General features: G+C 39.5%; 1 protein-coding gene across 2 annotated transcripts in view; it reads left to right on the top strand.

Annotated features, from left to right (window-relative positions):
- The first annotated feature begins 1149 nt into the window (after positions 1 to 1149).
- The window catches only part of SLC16A10 (solute carrier family 16 member 10), a 121550-nt gene continuing 105212 nt past the window's right edge, over positions 1150 to 17487 (top strand). The window contains exon 1 of one of the 2 annotated variants that reach the window (XM_079148426.1): positions 1150 to 1736. In XM_079148426.1, coding sequence (XP_079004552.1) covers positions 1427 to 1736 — 310 coding nt within the window. In that variant the 5' untranslated portion in view covers positions 1150 to 1426. The remainder of the gene's footprint in view (positions 1737 to 17487) is intronic. The other variant, XM_079148424.1, reaches the window with a different exon arrangement.

Raw genomic sequence — 17487 nt, 5'->3', positions numbered from 1 at the left:
TAACACATGGGCCTTTGGGGGACATTCCAGATCCAACCTGTAGCTCTATTTTAACTTTATCTCTAAATCAAATCATACTTGAGCTGTGTTCCCTGTTTCTAAGGCACACCCTGCTTTCCTTGGTTTATGGTGTTTCCTCTAGCTGAAATGCTCCTTGCTTATCTACTGAAGTCCTGTGTACCTGTCAGCTCAAAGACTACTTGCAGAACCTCCTCCTTAGTGTTCTGAAGATAATTTAAGGGTTCCATTATCTGAGTTTCATTATCACAGATTTTAAACGGCTCACGTCATCTATCCCAGGACTCTTTTTTCCCTACTAGTTTAGTTTCAAGAGACAGAAATGGGACCAATTGCAGGTAACTGTATACTCTTCCACAGTGGTGGGCACAGAAGCACATAAATGGTTGGCATAATTTGACTTTGGTCGAAGTGAAGAATTTGAGTAAATGAGAAATTAATAACTATCCTCAATATTGCACAGCCAGTTACTTACTTTTTAGGTATGCACATTGACATTTCATGTTCAGAGAGACAGTTGAACATAGGTTTTAGTATCTGTTTAAAGTAAAATCAACTGTGCATATTTGAAAAGTAATGTTTTCTGGCTATCTCTCAAAAAATGTTTGTTGGTTGAAGTCTTTAGCATTTTAGTCTGTCTTCCAAAATGAGCATCTTCAATGTGCCAAGTATTCAAAGGAAACTGTATACGAACGCAGACGGAATGAAGTAATTAAATAAGGCCTCTTTTCTTCCGATTTTCTAAGTAGGCAAGTGGCATAATGTATTTTATAATTAGCACGAAGAAGTGAACGCCAAAAAATTAAAAAAATAAAAAAAAACAAGAGATGTTAGTTTGTTTGAGACGCTGACAGTGAGTTGGGAGTAAAGACCCAGTGCTACTGAGTGGCTGACCCAACCCGTACCTAGGAGGAGACGCACCCCTCTTGTTAATACTCTGAGGAGGGGTGACCTGCACCTTTGTGACCCCGGCGCCCTTCAGTTAGCAGGAGGCCGCGAGGCAGACGGGCACGCAGACACAGCCACCCGCGGTCTCCTGGGGCCGTGCGCCACAGGGCGCCCCGCCTCCCCCCTCCGAGGCCCAATCATCTGTGGACTCTGGGGGCACGTCCCGCTCCCGGCCACGCCCCCTGTCGGCCGGGCTGGGGGCACCTTTAAGAACCGGCAGCTGGCCCCGGGCTCCGTCGGGAGTGCGGGGCTGCAGACTGCGAGGCGCGAGTCCTGAGTCCAGAGGCACTCGCGCGCCGCCGCCGTCCTCGTGGCTGTCCTGCGCCGCTCGCCGCCCTCCTGCTTGCCAGTCAGGGGCTCTACCGCCTTCGCCTCGGCCTCCTAATCCGCCCGCGCGGCTCTCCCTGTTCCTTCGCGAGCGGGCCGGGAACCCGCGCCTTCGCGCTCTCCGCCTCGGGCCATGGTGCCCTCCCAGGAGGAACCCGCCGCCGCGCTGGGGACTAGCGAGGCGCAGCCACCCGGCCCCGCGCAGGTGGGGGAAGCTCCGCTGCCCGACCCGGGACCCTCGGAAGGCCCAGAGGCGGCCGCTGAGAAGGTGGAGGTGGAGCCCCGGGAGCCCCCCGAGGGCGGCTGGGGCTGGCTAGTGATGCTGGCGGCTATGTGGTGCAACGGGTCGGTGTTTGGCATCCAGAATGCCTGTGGGGTGCTCTTCGTGTCCATGCTGAAGACTTTTGGGTCCAAGGACGATGACAAGATGGTCTTTAAGACAGGTGAGGCGCAGCAACCAGCCCTGGGGGACGCGGGGTCCCGGAGCGCATTCCACGTGCTGGGTGTGTGTCCGTGCCCCATTGTGAATCTTGGTGGGTCCCCCTGTGCCGGAGGGTGCGAGCGCTTGTGTCTGTACTGTTGCCTATGGAGCCTGCGGCTCGGTGTGCCAGTCTTTGTGTGGAATCAGATACAAGGACTGTGTTGGAAACAAGTTGCAGAACTTGTTGCAAATAAGCCCAGGTTTCCACTTTTCTCTTCTGTAGAGTGGGCGCTAAAAGTCCACATTACTTTCGTCTTAGTGCCGTAAAACAGTCAGAATCTTCCGACACCAACAACATCTCGTTGCCATTTTTACGGTCTCTTTCGTGTCTAGGACGATTGGGTTGTTTATCCTACTGGGCTGCAGAGGGTGGGTGTATGTTGCGGGGCTGCTTGGTAGAAGGAGAGATGAAAAATGTATCCCAAGGTCACGGAAAGCCTGTGGAAAGCCACAGTTTCTCATCGCTCTCCACCGTGCTAAATATAGAAAGCATAGGCGGCATCTGCATCTGGGACTAGGAAGAGGAAGGTAAGGGGTTGCCCCTTCCTGCTGTGTTCTTGGACATTTTCTTCAATATAGTAAATAACGTGTAAAAGGCACAGACTCAGCTTTTTTTGTTATTACCTTACCTCTTGACTGATTAGGCAGAAAACAAAAAACAAAAACAAAACAAAAACAACAACAACAAAATAAAAACCAACCAACCAAACAAATAAAAAACCTCAAAAAGCTGAAACAAAACAAACAAAAACAACAGAAACCCAACAAAGTCTAAAATCTTCAAAGTAACATTTCCCCATTAATGATTTCTCATCTTTCAAGGCAGGAGTTATCCATTCCATTTAGGTGAGAAAACTGAAGTTCAGAGAAATAAAGTTTCTGGGTGAGTAGCAGAATGGACAGAACACTGTCACCTAACCTTAAGGCTAAGTGATTTTCATTACTAAATCAGGCTTCCCCCCTGCTATTTGGGGAACTTTATATGATCAATAATGTTAATTTTAAAAATTAATTTTAGAGTGAATGTTCCTTTAGGTCTTCAGTGTGCATACCATGAATAAGCAGGACTATAGTAACAAATTCTAAGGCAAAGGTAATGTTGATGATCTAAAAATCTTATATAAATAGTATTATAGTATTTGTATCATTCTGCAACCTGATTTTCTTTGGTTTTGCATTATGTTTAGGACTTATCCACATAATACCTCAGTTTGAACTGGTAGCTCAAGTTCTTTCCATTTTAACTTATGTGGTTTTCATTATGGGTTTATTGTACTTCATGCATTCTCCCTTTAATGAACATTTATACTGCTTCCAAACTTATTATAAGCAAAGCTGAAATAAATATTCTTGTACATTGTCTACTTGTGCATGTGAATAAGGTAGCACATTTAACCTGAAATTTCTGTTCCTTAAACAACTATTGAAGCTGCTGTGTTGTGCAGGTCAAAGAGGTACAGAAGTGTTCCAAATTTAATAACATGTCCTTACTATTTGTGAAAGGCAATCTTTGTAAATTTCAGCAGGATAGATGTGTGTATTTAATAGTAGACAAAAATTTTGTCATTTCTATATGAGTATTTTGGCGTGAAAAGCTCAAAAGGAGGCATAATTGACCGAGTTAAGATTTTCAGACTAGCTCTGAAAGGTATATTCTTGCCTGGGATCATAGATTTTTGATGTAGTCAAAACAACTGCTATCTTGTTTACCATTGTTTTTGTAAACTCTGGTGAATAGATGCCATTGGTGTCTTCTTTGGAGGGAGAGGGGGCGGGAGACCCACTTTCACCCCAACCGATCAAATGACTGACTGACAAATGGACCCAATGGTGATGATAGCTTTGCTAGGGATTGACATTTTGCAGTGTGAAAGCCTCTACCTACTACCCATTCCCAAAGTTCCAGTTGGCTACACTATTTCAGTACTGGGTAGCTCAGGTGAGTGCGTTAGCCTCTTTCTAATCTGTAACAAATACCTGATCAGTTTATAAAGAGGAAAAGTTTATTTTGGCTCACAGTTTTGGAGATTTCAGTCCATGATTGGTTGGCTCCAGTTGCTTTTGGGCCTGTGATGAGGCAGTAGTACATCATGGCTTTAGTGCTATGGACAAAACTATTCACTCATGACTGGAACTGAAAGAGTGTGGAAGTGATGAGGGTCCCACAGTCTCCTTCAAGGGTATGCCCCCATGATCTGAGACCTCCCACTAGGCTCCACCTCTTAAAGGTTCCACTGTCTCCCTGTAGCATCAAGTTGGGGACCAAGTCTTAACCACAGGGCTTTTGGGAGACATTCTAGATCCAAACAAAAGCAGTGAGGGAAAGGAAGAAACCTGGTTTACCTCTCAAACTGTCTTTGACACTTTTTTTTTTTTTTTTTTTTTTGTGGTACTGGGGATTGAATACAGGGTCTGGCACATGCTAGATGCTACGTTGAACTATATCTACGTTGAACCATAAAATAGTCTTTGAGCCAATTATTGTTAAGGTTCTCCACCCAGCCCCTACCATTTATTTCATAAAGTCCATCATCTATCTGTAGCAGGCACTGAATATTTGAGAGTACGAGGTATGAATTTTTTATTTAAAGCCAGGGCCTTGCTCATAGAGATAAGTGCCCTGCCTCTGAGTTACACCCTCAGCTGCTTTGAAATTTGACTATTTAGGTGTTTTCATTTTGATATTCTAATGCTGAGTCATCAGTAATCAAACATGCAAGCTTCAAGTACAACCCAAAATATCTGGAATTTGTTTAAGGCTTTTTTTTTTTTTTTTTTTTTTTTTTTTTTTTTTTGTACTGGGAATTGAACCCAGGGGAGCTTAACCTCTGAGCTACATCCCCAACCCTTTTTTATATTTTATTTAGAGACAGGGTATCACTAAGTTGCTTAGGGACTTGCTAAGTTGCTAAGGCTGACTTTGAACTGCCTCAGCCTCCCAGAGCTGTTGGGATTACAGGCGTGTGCCACCATGGCTGGCTTGTTTAAAGCTTTTGAGTTCCAAACTTTTAGTGTGTTTTCTATTACCTTATTCATAACTGATAATCCTGGCCTTAGAGGGCAATTAGTTCTGTCTCCTTGTTTTCATTAGCTTTATAATAAGTGATTAGCTTGAGGATACACGGGGAGGTGGTGATAGAATGGGTGGGTACCTAGGTCCCCAAGTGATCGTGCACATTTCTTAAGTACTGCCTATGGCTAAGCACTTTATGTGGGGTCCTATTTAAACATTACTGCAACCCCATCAGATAGGCTTTTTAAATTCTTTTCAGATGTGAAAACTCAGGCTTCCAGAGTTTTCAAGCAAGTAGTGGGGCCAGATTTCAACCTCAAGTTTATCTGACTCCAGGAACTAGGTTTTTAACCCTTGATCATATTGTACTGTCTTGATAAAATTCTGCAAATCTGATGTTTCTCTATGTTGACTAGTGATTGCTTGAGTACTGGAGAAGTCATTCAGGGATAGAAAGAAATCTGAAAGATTAGGATTCCTGTTAAGTCCCTTTGTTTTCTTTTTTTGGCTGTGCTAGGAATTGATCCCAGAGATGTGTTACCACTGTGATTCATTCCTAATCTGTTTTACTTTTTTTTTTTTTTTTCTTTTTAGGATACTGGGGATTGAACTCCAGTGCACTTGACCACTGAGCCACATCCCCACCCCTATTTTATATTTTATTTACAGACAGGGTCTCACTGAGTTGCTTAGCACCTTGATTTTGTTGAGACTGGCTTTGAATTTGTGATTCTCCTGTCTCAGCCTCATGAGCCACTGGGATTACAGGCATGTACTACCTCGCCTGGCTCTGTTTTACTTTTTGAGACACTATCTCCCTAAATTGCCCAGGCTGGCCTCCAATTTGTAGCTAGAATTTATAGGTGTGGCTACATACCATCAGTCCCTGCTTCTAAAAATCTTACCTTGCAGTCAACAAACAACTGCCAATAATTCATGTCTCCTTGAAATAGATTTTTGAGGTGTGGTGAGACTTCCACAGAGAAACATAGTACTTTTCATATGGTATTCAAGCTTTCTTTGGAAAACATGCTCCAGGACAATCCTTCATGGCAGAACCAAGAGGAGCTTTCCTTAAGCTTACTTCTCTTCAGGGCTTTCTTAATTCTTCTTACATAATGGATGATACAGCCAAACTTTCTTAGGCAAGGACCAGAAGAAATTCATATGCACTAAGGTTTAAGTGACTCTACATATCTTTCTGTTTATCCTCCTTGTTTTACAAATGCTTAAGCCCCTTTTTTGGGCTCTGTGCTGGCAGTATTGAAGATAGTGACTGAGAGAGTCTTGTCCTTCCAAAGGAGTTTATAGGATCTGTTGAGATAGAAATGAGTAACAGACAGGAAGTGATAGAATATTTGAAAGGCATTTGTAATGTAACAGGACTCCATCTTATTCTAAAAGGCAGAATTCTGTGCTATTTCAGCAGGTAGTGGAGGCCGGGAAAGGCATTTGATGACCTCTTTCTCTATGGTTATAAATCTTACTATGAAATTCAGGGAAAGTCAGCTGAACTCCAAGTTGGGCAGTAAACAAAAGAAAAATACTCATGGCATCGCAGTCTCATTATGGTCATAGCTGCGATGACAGAACTCTGAGATGTGCCTCACACTTCCTGCTGTGTTGGTAGTAGTTATAGGTCAGAGGGAGTAAACTAAGCTTGAATTGTCTCTATTCAATTTTTTCTCATTCACATGTGCATGCTTCTTGTCTGGATGGAGGAGTAGCTATACTTTTTGGAGAACTAAGACAGATTCTACAATTAACTGGAACATTGTTTTCATGTAGAAATTGGAACTTTGTTTTAATTCTGACTGATATTGGAAAACACATGGACTGATGAAGTATAGAGTTCTTTTTTATCTTCCTGATACAGTGCGATGGGACACTTTCTGGGATCTTGCTAGGGCACTAATCTCATTTACTTATCTACTTCTTTCTTCCTAGAGAAAGCAAATATTATAGTTGTGTATTTGAGTTTTTAAAAAATATCAGTGGCGAATACCCTCCAGTGACTCAGGAGGCTAAGACAGGAGGATCACAAGTTCCAATAGGTTTTGTGATGTTATTGTAATGATTGTGGCTAAAGAACCTCCCCTTTTGATAAACGACTTTTTTTGGGAGGGGGAGGGGATACTGGTAATCCAGGGCTACTTTACCATCGACCTATATCCCCAACACTTTTTTATTTTTCTTTTTTAAGTTTTGAGGTAGTCTTCCTAAGTTGCTTATGGCCTTGCTAAATTGCTGAAGCTGGCCTCAAATTTGTAATCCTTCTGCTTCAACCTCCCAAATTGTTGGGATTATAACTATGCCCCACCCCACCTAGCATGAAGTAGGATTTTTGATACCATTCAGGAATGAAAGCATTTTGTAACACCTATAAATACCATCCCCCCCTTTTGTGCCATCCACCCCTTTTGAACCCAGGGGTGCTATACCCCTGAACCAACCCCAAACCTTTTTATTTTTTGTTTGGAGACAGCATTTTACTAAGTTGCTCAGGCTGGCCTTGAACTTGCCATCATTTTGCTTCAGCCTTCTGAGTGAGATTACAGGCATAACAGGCATGTGTACCATAGGCTCTGACGGCTTCATTTTTAGAGTAGCCTTATAGTAGTCATTTATAGATAAAAAAGTTGTAACTTTCCAGTTTAGGGTTGGGCTACTTGATATCAGTATTTACAAAAATTAAATTGAACTTAAGAACATCTTTTTAGCTGGGGAAAATTTATACTTATATAAATAAGTTGTCCTGGAAGTAGAACCCTACCTGTTTTTTTTTTTTTTTTTTTTTTTTTCCCCTTTGAAACAGTTTGCTGCATATTTACTTGTATATTCTCCAGAACCTCAATGGTGTCTTCTATGCAAGTCATCAGAAAACTGTGAAATCATTTTTGGAAAAGAATTCCATTTAGAGCTGGGCTCAGCCTGTAATCCAGGACTCTGGGGGTTGAACAGGAGGATTGCAAATTTGAATCCAACCTGGGCAATTTAGCAAGACCCTGTCCCAAAATAAAAATAAAAAGGACTATGGTTATAGCTCAATGCTAAGAATGCTCCTGGGTTCAACCTCTTGTACTGGGGAAAAAAATCCATTTAGTGTTGTCATACCATAAATCCGACCTCATATTCAAATTAAACAAACAAACCTCAACAAAAACAAACTAAATCCCACACATAACTAGAATAGTCTGCTCTCCACAGTTCTGAGCACCTGCTTAGCCGGTGCCACCCACTTAGGAACTGTGGGTGTTTTCATTGGCAGAGATTCGGAATGGGCAACTCCAATTGTGCAGACCCAACAAGCAAGACAGCCTCTCAGAGCCTGCAGCGATGGAGGAAAGTAGCTCTCTCAGATGTACCTGGGCTCAATGTGCACGGTCATGCCTTCTTTGCTTAAGTGCCTTTATTAACAGCTAACTTACTTTCTTACCTAGCAAATAGGAACTAGAATAAGGAGCTGAGGAGATGGCTTGCTTATTCCTAAGTCAGAAGGCTTTTTTTCATTTCACTAATGTTTTAAAATACATATTTTAGTTGTAGATGGTCATAATACGTTTATTTATTTTTAGGTAGTGAGGATTGAACCTAGTGCCTCATACACGTCAGCAAGTGTTCTACCAGTCAGCCACAACCCCAGCCTTATTTCACTAATTTTTAATTAAATAACAGTACAGATTTGAAATCAGAATTGTGAAATACAGTTTTGAAATAATGTGTATGGATCAAAGCATTGTTTCTAACCTTTTTCCCTCATGATAAACATAAAAATCTCATGATCTTTGAAAAATTTGATACCTTCAAGGATAGTTTACCTTTTCTTGTGAGTATCTCTCATATTAAGAAGATCAAACCATGCTTCTGTTCTAACCCCTAGCCAAGATTTTGTCAGGTTTACTTTTAGTTGTGTTACAGAAATAATTAGGATTCCTTTTTTTAATACAAAATTATGAAACACATATGTATACATGTTTTTTATGTGTATGCATATATGTGTGTATGTGTGTGTGTGTGTGTGTGTGTGTGTGTGTGCTTATTGATTTATAAATTACTAATTGTGCCTCTCTGAACCTTTCATATGTTCCTCTTAGGGAATTGTGCTGCCTATGCCCTCCTCCAGTCCTCCCACTTGATTATCACTCATTAAAAGGGTTTAAAATTCAATTCAAAGGTTTGGGAATGTAGTTCAGTAGCAGAGGTCTTGTCTAGCATGCTCAAGGTCCTGGGTTCTATCCGCAGCATCCAAAGAAGAGGGAAAAAATAAAAAAAAAAAAAAGCACCCCCCCCAAAAAAAAAAAAAAAAAAACAGAACAAAACAAAAAAACCAAAAGAAAGGTATGCTTTAGATAGTCAAATCTAAATGAAAATTCACTGTTAAATTAATGGTATGTCAGGGAAAAGTGCATTGGTCTGTCGTCAGCACCAATTGTTTCCTGAAGAGTAAATTGCTTCAACAGTGTTCTGCAAGAGTTTAGGAAACCAGAATTTATTTTTGTGACACACTAAGAGTGGATCCAAAGACCAATTCTGAGATACATTTTATAAACTAAGAAGAAACATTATTTATGAAATGGAAATTTTCTTTTTCTTCAGTAATGGGGATTAAACCCAGGGAAGCTCTGCCACTGAGTTGCATTCCTAGCCACTTTTATTTTAATTTTGAATCAAGGTCTGGCCAAATTGCTGAGGCTGGCCTTGAACTTGCCATCCTCCAGCCTCTCAGCTTGCTCTGGTTATAAGTAAGGGTGCATCACAGCACTCAGCTAAATGGAGATAATAATTTTCTGGATAGATAAGTGTTAATGCCTAGTCAAAAAAGTTATTCTGGTGATTGGTTTTTTGTTTTGTTATTTTTGGTGCTGGAGATTGAACTCAGGGCCTCATGTTCTTTGCCACTGAGCTATATTCCCAATCCCTTGTGACTGTTTTTAATAGTAAAAATCTTTTCATCTTGCTTAATTACCCTTTTCTTTAGTTTTGACTTCATGTTATAATTTCAAATGACAGCATCCCAGAGATTCACCTTTGTCAATGGTTGTTTAAACAATGACATTCCACAAAGTTAGTTGATGTTTTAGTGCAAATGGGGGCAGAAAGTTGCCGTTGTCCATATATAGTGATATAACACTTGACGATATTTGATAGCAATACTCTCCTCCCTGTAGTTATTAATGAAATAATAGTAAACTTACCTTTTTAAGCTGTTTTGCAGAAATGAATAAATACTAGTCATATGACATTTCAGTTGTAGCTGTTAATGTTTCATCTTTTTCTATTCAGAGAAAAGCATTTCATTGTCTGGAACTGATAAAGGGACCTCGTTTTAAATAAGATCAAATGATTTGGTCATGTTTTAATTTTTGATGAAAAGAGAGATATGTAATATCAGGTGTAAGGGTATTAAGAACTAGATTGCAGCTGGGTGTTGTGGTGCATGCCTGTAATCCCAGTGGCTTGGGAGGCCAACCCACAGGAGGATTGCAAATTCAAGGCCAGACTCAGCAATTTAGCGAGGCCCTAAGTAACTTAGCAAGATGCCATCTCAAAATAAAAAATTAGAAGGGCTGGGGATGTGACTGAGTGATTAAATGCCTTTGGGTTCAATCCCTGGTACCCAAACAACAACAACTACAACAAACTAGATAGATTGGTGCTAACACAAGAGCCAGTCAAAGACTCTGTTAAATCCCCCCTTGGGATCCCCCCTGCCCCATGCCAGGGATTGAACCCAGAAGTGCTTAACCACTGAGCCACATCCCCAGCCCTTTTTTATATTTTATTTTCAGAAAGGGTCTCGCTGAGTTGCTTAGGGCATTGCTAAGTTGCTGAGGCTGGATTTGAACTTGTGATCTTCCTGTTTCCTGAGTCACTGGGATTATAGACACAGGCCACGATGCCTGGCTATACATTAAATTCTTACTGATTTTTTTTCTTTTCCTTTTTGAGGGATGGGTGATGGTATAGGAGGGTAAGATGAAGAGATAATAGTCTCTTTTGTGTTTTTATGCATGATTATTAGACCCAGCATTGATAAGTAATTTCCTTCATTCCTTTCTCTTTCCTTCTCATCAGTCCCACTCCTCGCCTCAAGGTTGAACCCAGGGGTGCTCTACCACTGAGTTATTTTCCCAGCACTCCTTTAAAAAAAAAAAATTCTTTTTTGAGACAGTGTCTTACTACAGTTGCTGAGGCCTTAAACTAGCAATCTTCCTGCCTCAGCCTCCTGAAGTGCTGGGATTACAGGCAGGCACCACTGTGCCCAATCAGTGTTGATAAATAATTTCTAATCTAACATTTTATTTGGCAGTTTTCATGTGTTTCTGCTATATAGGCTACTTATATGGGGAGCAGAGGCAAATAAGCCATTTCTTTCACATTTTATTGTTGGCAAACAGGAAAAAAAAAACTGAGAGGGTCTTTGCCTGAATGTAGAAAAAGAAAGGTTATGTTTAAATGTTTATTTAAACTAAAAGGTTTAAAGTAATACTTTTAAATGATTGAAATTTTTGATCAGCCTAGCTATGAGCCACTTAGAAGATTCTTTATAAAACAGGAGAGTTTATCATTATTTTCTATAAACTTGTGTCTCCGAATGATGCTGGCTAGGACTGACAACTATATCCCAGGAATGTTGTGAAATCTTCTGTAGAAGTCTACTTGAATCTTAAATAAAAATAAATTATAAAAAGTATCATTTCATTGCTTTGGGAACTAATTACTTGGAGAGGGATTTGGTTTATCTTCAATTTTTTGTCTTGTTTTACTCACCTGGAAAGTAGTAGCATTTTAAGGTTAGCCCACTCTTTCCAAGCAATAAAACTAGGGAACACTGACTCTTAACTCTTACTTGAAATTTACACTGATGTGTGTGGGTGTTTGTCTATATATATCAGTGTATACATATATATGTATATATATACGTACTATAGAGCCAAACTATCTGATTCTTGGGACCATACTTCTTGGGACCATATGTTTTGAAATTCATATTTTTTCAAATTGTAAAAAAGTGATCTGGTACCTACACATATTTTTTAACCTCTTTAGACAAGTCTAAGGTACTTTGTAATCAAAGACTTTAGCATTCCTAAGGGAGCAAATTATATGAATTTTCAGTGTAAGCGGGACAAAGACCACAAATAGTCTCACGTCAGTTTAAATCAGGTTTTGTTTTCAAGTGTTGATGTCATTTAAAAAACCTATTGCAAATAAGTAATTGTATATTTATATGTATTTACTTTTGTTTTATGTTTCTTAGTGACATTTTTTAGGTACTTTTTTTTTTTTTTAGGTACATTTTTCTCTATCCTATAGGGCCCCAACATAATAGTTTCACTAAGTGTTATATTTTACCATACTGGTCTACACTAGGTTACTCAACTAGGTCTCCTTTGTTGGCTGTTTGAATAGCAGTGTTATGAAATGGAAGTAGCATATCTGTATACATCTTTGGGCAAATTATTTTTTTATCCTCTTGGATTGCTTCCTTGGGGTATACATCCAAAAGTGAGATTACTAGTTCAAAGGGTATGAATAACTTTATAACACTTGTTATACATTGCCAGATTATTCTTTAGAATACTGGAAAGTTTACAGTGTCACTGGCAATGTTCTGACTCCTTGTTCTGACTCATTGTTAGGTTTTATGTTTTTTGTTTTAATATTTGCTAATTTGATAAGTGCCAGTGGCATTTAAAAGATAATTTAGTTTATATTTTATTGCTTATAAGACTATGTGCTCTCTCAGTTTTTGAGTCTTTTAGGAGCTACAAATGGCTTGGCAATTATATGTAATAAGATCTAGAAATACAAGAGGATGTAAAACAGTGAATATATTATAGTCAAACTTTGTTATTGTAGGTGGGAATACTAGGAAGGCCTGAGATTATCCTAGGCCTTAGGGGTTCCCCCCCTCCACACACACACCTGGGCAAGTAGGGCACACCCTTTTTCCCTTTCTTTTGCTCTTTCAGCACAGGTGTTATAGTTAGGGTGGGGAGGGAAATTAACCATTATTTTTAAAAGAGGACATAGAAATAATTTGTTTTGTTTTGACAGTACTAGGGTATCAAACCCAGGGATATTTTACCACTGAGCTACATCCTCAGCACGCCCCGCTTTTTTCAAATTTAAAAATTAATTAATTAGTTAATTAATTTTGATGTTGAGGATCAAACCCAGGGCCTTGCATGTGTGAGGTAGGTGCTTTACCACTGACCCATATCCCCAGCCCATTTAAAAAATTTTTTTGAGACAGGATCTTGCTAAGTTGTACAGACTAGCTTTGAAATTGCGATCCTCCTGCCTCAGCTTCGTAAGTAGCTAAAATAATAGGTGGGTATAGGCCCCTGGCAGAAATGTTTTAATTTTTTGTCTACCAAGACGGTCTACCAAGAGCCATGCAAGAAACAGAAGTGAATTTGACTTACTCCATGCTCTTGAGAGGGGGCAAAATGGTATGCACATAAATAAATCTAAGGCAATATGCTATACATGCTAAATGCAGTGCAGACAAGATGTAGGATTTTAGAGGGTAAAAAGTAGTCTGAACTGATTTAGGAAGGTTTCATGAAGGTAACTTTTGCAAAAGGTGAACAATTTGTGTGGTCTGAAGAGAAACATGAGTGTGTGAAAGTAGCTTTTGAGTTAGGCATTAAAGGATTGGTAGACTTTCCTCTCACCTGGCATTCCAGGTAAGGTGCAAGTTCTGGGCAAGAGCCCAGGAGCAGTTCTAATACTGAATGTCTCTTTTGTGCTTTACTGTGTATTTTACGTTACCCTGTTTTATCTACCCAGCAATCCTATGATCTATTATGTTCCTGTGTTTTAGGTGGGCTGCTAAAACCCATAAATGGTGGGGCTAGATTTTGAACTTAAGTCTGACTTCAGGACCCAGGTTGTTTATTCTTAACTACTTACAATCTTATGTACGTGAGTGTCATAGAGTTTGGTTTGGCTAGAACTCAGGTTATGTAGTGGAAAGTTGTAGAAGGTAAGACTGGAAAATAATGGTAGAGCTGAGGACTGAAAGATCCAATGCCAACTGAAGAAATTTGGACATTATTTGATAGATAGGCCGTGGAAAGAAACTGAGGGTTTCTGAAGAAGTGCTTTTAAAAGATGACTGATTTGCAGAAGAAAGAAGTAGGACGGACACCAATTACTAAGTCCCTGACTGAAAGCCGGGTGAGATTTGAGGCACAACTGAGAAAATAGGAATGATGGAATAGCTGTGAGACATTACAAAGGGTGGACTGAGGGGATTCTGGCAAGTGGTGGGCGTGGACGGTGACGGAGAACACTGAACAGGTGATGACTCCATCTGGGGCCTGTGTCTGAATAACTTTTGATCAAAGAACCCCACATTTTTATTTTATATTGGACTCCCCAAATGATGTCGACAATCCTGAATGAGGCTGTTGACCAGACCAGGGGCATGAGGAGGAGTTGCCAAGGAAAGGCTGCCTTAGATTTTGGGTATGTAGAGTGTTAAAGGCCAGCAGGATCTCAAGGGAGAATGTCAAACAGAGAACTAGAAATGCAACCCGGAAGCCTCAGAGTGAAGCCGTCAGAGGCAGAGCTTTGGAAAGAGCATGTGTCTCTAAGGGGAATATGACATAATCATAGAAATCCAGAAATTCTGTCTAGAGCAGATCTCCAGGTGCTCCTGGTTAATTGAGTTTGTTTCAATTGAAATCATCATTCCTCCATCTTTCTTTCTCTCTCTCTCTCTTTTCCTTCCTTCCTTCCTTCCTTCATTTTGTGACAGGGCCTCACTAAGTTGCTGAGGCTGGTTTTGAACTTGTAATTGTCCTGCCTCAGTCTCCTGAGCTGCTGGGATTACAGGCATGCATCACCATACCTAGCAACCGCTTAGATTTTTGACATACTGCCTTTTCTTTCATTCGTGACATATTTACGCCAGTCTATAAGTCTTATTTTCAAGATGGTCTTGACAGAAGAACTGTGAGAATAGTTTAGAATTATTTCAATTAATTTTTATATTTCAAATATAAATGTAATTTATTGACAGTGGTGGAAGACCCGCTGTTGAACAGGTCTTGTAGATCAGCCTTCACAGATTTTAGACACTTAGCCAGTTATTTGATTCAGTTCATAATGAAAACAGTTCTTTCAAATATAGATTCTACTCTTTTTTTTTTTTTTTTGTTCTGGGGATTGAACCCAGGGGTACTTTACCACTGAACTACACCCCAGTTCTTTTTAATTTTTTAATTTTGAGACAAAATTAAAAAATTGCAAAGTTGCTGAGGGTCTTGCTAAGTTGCCCTGGCTGACCTGGAATTTGCAGCCCTCCTGCCTCCCTGCTGGAATTATAGGCGTTTGCCACCATGCCCTGCCTAGGTTCTACTCCTTAAAAAATTGTCTAGCAAAGCTACTAGAAAACAAGAAGAAATGAAATTAAGTTCTGTATAGATTAGAACTATGGTGGAGTTATCGTTTTTAAAAAATATTTTTATTAGTTGTTTATTTAATTTATTTATTTATATGTAGTGCTAAGTATTGAACCCAGTGCCTCACACATGCTAGCAAGCGCTCTACCACTGAGCCACAATCCCAGCCCATGGAGTATCTTGTGTTTTGTAAAACACATGGTTTGTTTTTGCACACTCATCTTAGACGTCTGAGATTTCCAGGGAAGAAGGTGTCCTCGTGTGGCACACATTGGCCAAGAATGGAATCAGTCCTGATATAATAACTGACTACTTGGCCGCATGTGAGTATTTTGCCTTAGTTTTTCTGTCACACAGTTAGTAAGGAGACTTGAATAAGAAAATAGACTATCAAAGCACTTTTAGATGTATGAAGCACCACAAATATGTCAAATAATATTATTATTGAACGTGTTGGCCTGGGCTTGTTAGAGGGTGTGTATGTTGACTCACTTGCTGATCTGTAATCGCTCAGGACTCAGTTCCTGAATTGCTCTTTTGTGATTGAAGCCCTGCTGGAAGTGCTGGAGGTGCAGTGATCCTGGAAGAAGAACCAGTAAAAAGCAAGGGGCGGGTGGGAGGGAATTGATAAGAAGAGATTATTTCCCTTTTTTGTACTTGAAGACACCCTTTTCCTTCCCGTAACTGTGTCTTTTTTTTTTTTTTTTTTAATATTTTTAGCTGTAGATGGACACAATATCTTTATTTTGTTTATTTTTTGTGTTGTGCTGAGAATCGAACCTAGTGCCTCACACGTGCTCTATCACTGATCCATGACCCCAGCCCGACTGTGTGTCTTTTAATACCATATTGCTTCTTCATTTATAAGGCCTGTATTAAAACTAAAGTCGGGGCACAAGGCAGTGTTTTGACACGTTATTTGCTGTTGTGCTGGGAGGAACGGAAGCGCTGGTTTGCTGACTAGTGAATTTGATTTCTAATGACTGCGATCAAAGGAGGAAAAGGAAAATCCAACTAAACAATTTTTTCTCCTGTAAGAATTTGAGATACAGAAGCCCTGTGATCTTTTAAGTCCTATGCCAACATACCAGACAAAAAGAGACTTGATAACAGAAAAAGTCAGGAATAGCAAAAGAGCAATGTAAGTTTTTCACTTCAAAACACAGTTTTTTTATATCTTAGTGTTCATTTGTTATGTGTATGCTTTTAAAACTAGTTTTTTATGCATTTTTTTTATATCTTTGTTTAGGAAACAAATATCAAGCCACTTAAAAGGCAAACTCTTTGTGGAAAAAAATCTGGTAAAAAATACTTAATCCAATTAATCTGTCTTCTTCCTCTAATTCATCATGATGACTTTGGGTGTCTGGTGGCAACTGAGAATGGGTAATGGAAAAATGTCAAAGCTGTGTAATCCCCATTATTTATGGTCACTTAAGAGGATAAATTAATCATTGGTCACTAATCTTTGGATAATTACTCTATTGAGCTGGAAATATCCCTAGTTTTTTTGGGAAGCAAGTCAGTGAGTCAGTAGAACTGTCAAAATTGATCAACTTTTCTAAGTCTAATAATAAGTGAATAGAACAAGTTTCCATTAACCTTTTCCTCCCTGTATTGTAGCATGGTCATCTGTAACCCTGGAAACTGTTTGGAACAATAGGGAAAATACATTAACATACTATCTTTTGGTGGATTTTCAGGTTGGCCTTAGACAAAGTTCAGAGCCTTACCTCTAACAGAGGATGAACAAAGCTGCCCTCGCAGGGGAAGACTTGCGAACTATGTATCCATCTTTAATCAGAATTAGGCAAGTTAGATAGAACCCCAAACTTCAGGTGATAAATGACCTGTTGGGAATGTGAAGATGCTAATCCATAAATTAAAAAAATTTTTTAAAAATATTTTTTACAGATTGCGTTTTGATGTGTCAAAATGCATTCCACTGTCATGTATAACTAATTAGAACAAATAAAAAAAAGAACCAAAAAACAAAGAATTAGGTGAGTTAGCAATATTATAAAACTGTTTTGAATATATTGTTTAGGAAATGAGTGTCATGTGGCTACAATTCTATTTATATGTTAAAATTTGAACTAATTTATACATTAACTTTTGAAGGAGTCAGTATTATTTAAGTACTATGTTTATTAGATCCTAGGGGTGGGGTGGGAATAAAGAAAAGTATACATTTTAATACCAAGGGAATAAAAAAAGCAAAATCCTCTCTTGTCCTTGATTTTCCACCTGGGTACAATATCTCTAAAGAAGACAAGTATTCA

The sequence above is a fragment of the Sciurus vulgaris genome (assembly GCF_902686455.1).
Source record: "Sciurus vulgaris genome assembly, chromosome: 7".
In the NCBI taxonomy this organism is placed as follows: Eukaryota; Metazoa; Chordata; class Mammalia; order Rodentia; family Sciuridae; genus Sciurus; species Sciurus vulgaris.
This window is presented reverse-complemented; position numbering and strand designations above follow the sequence as displayed.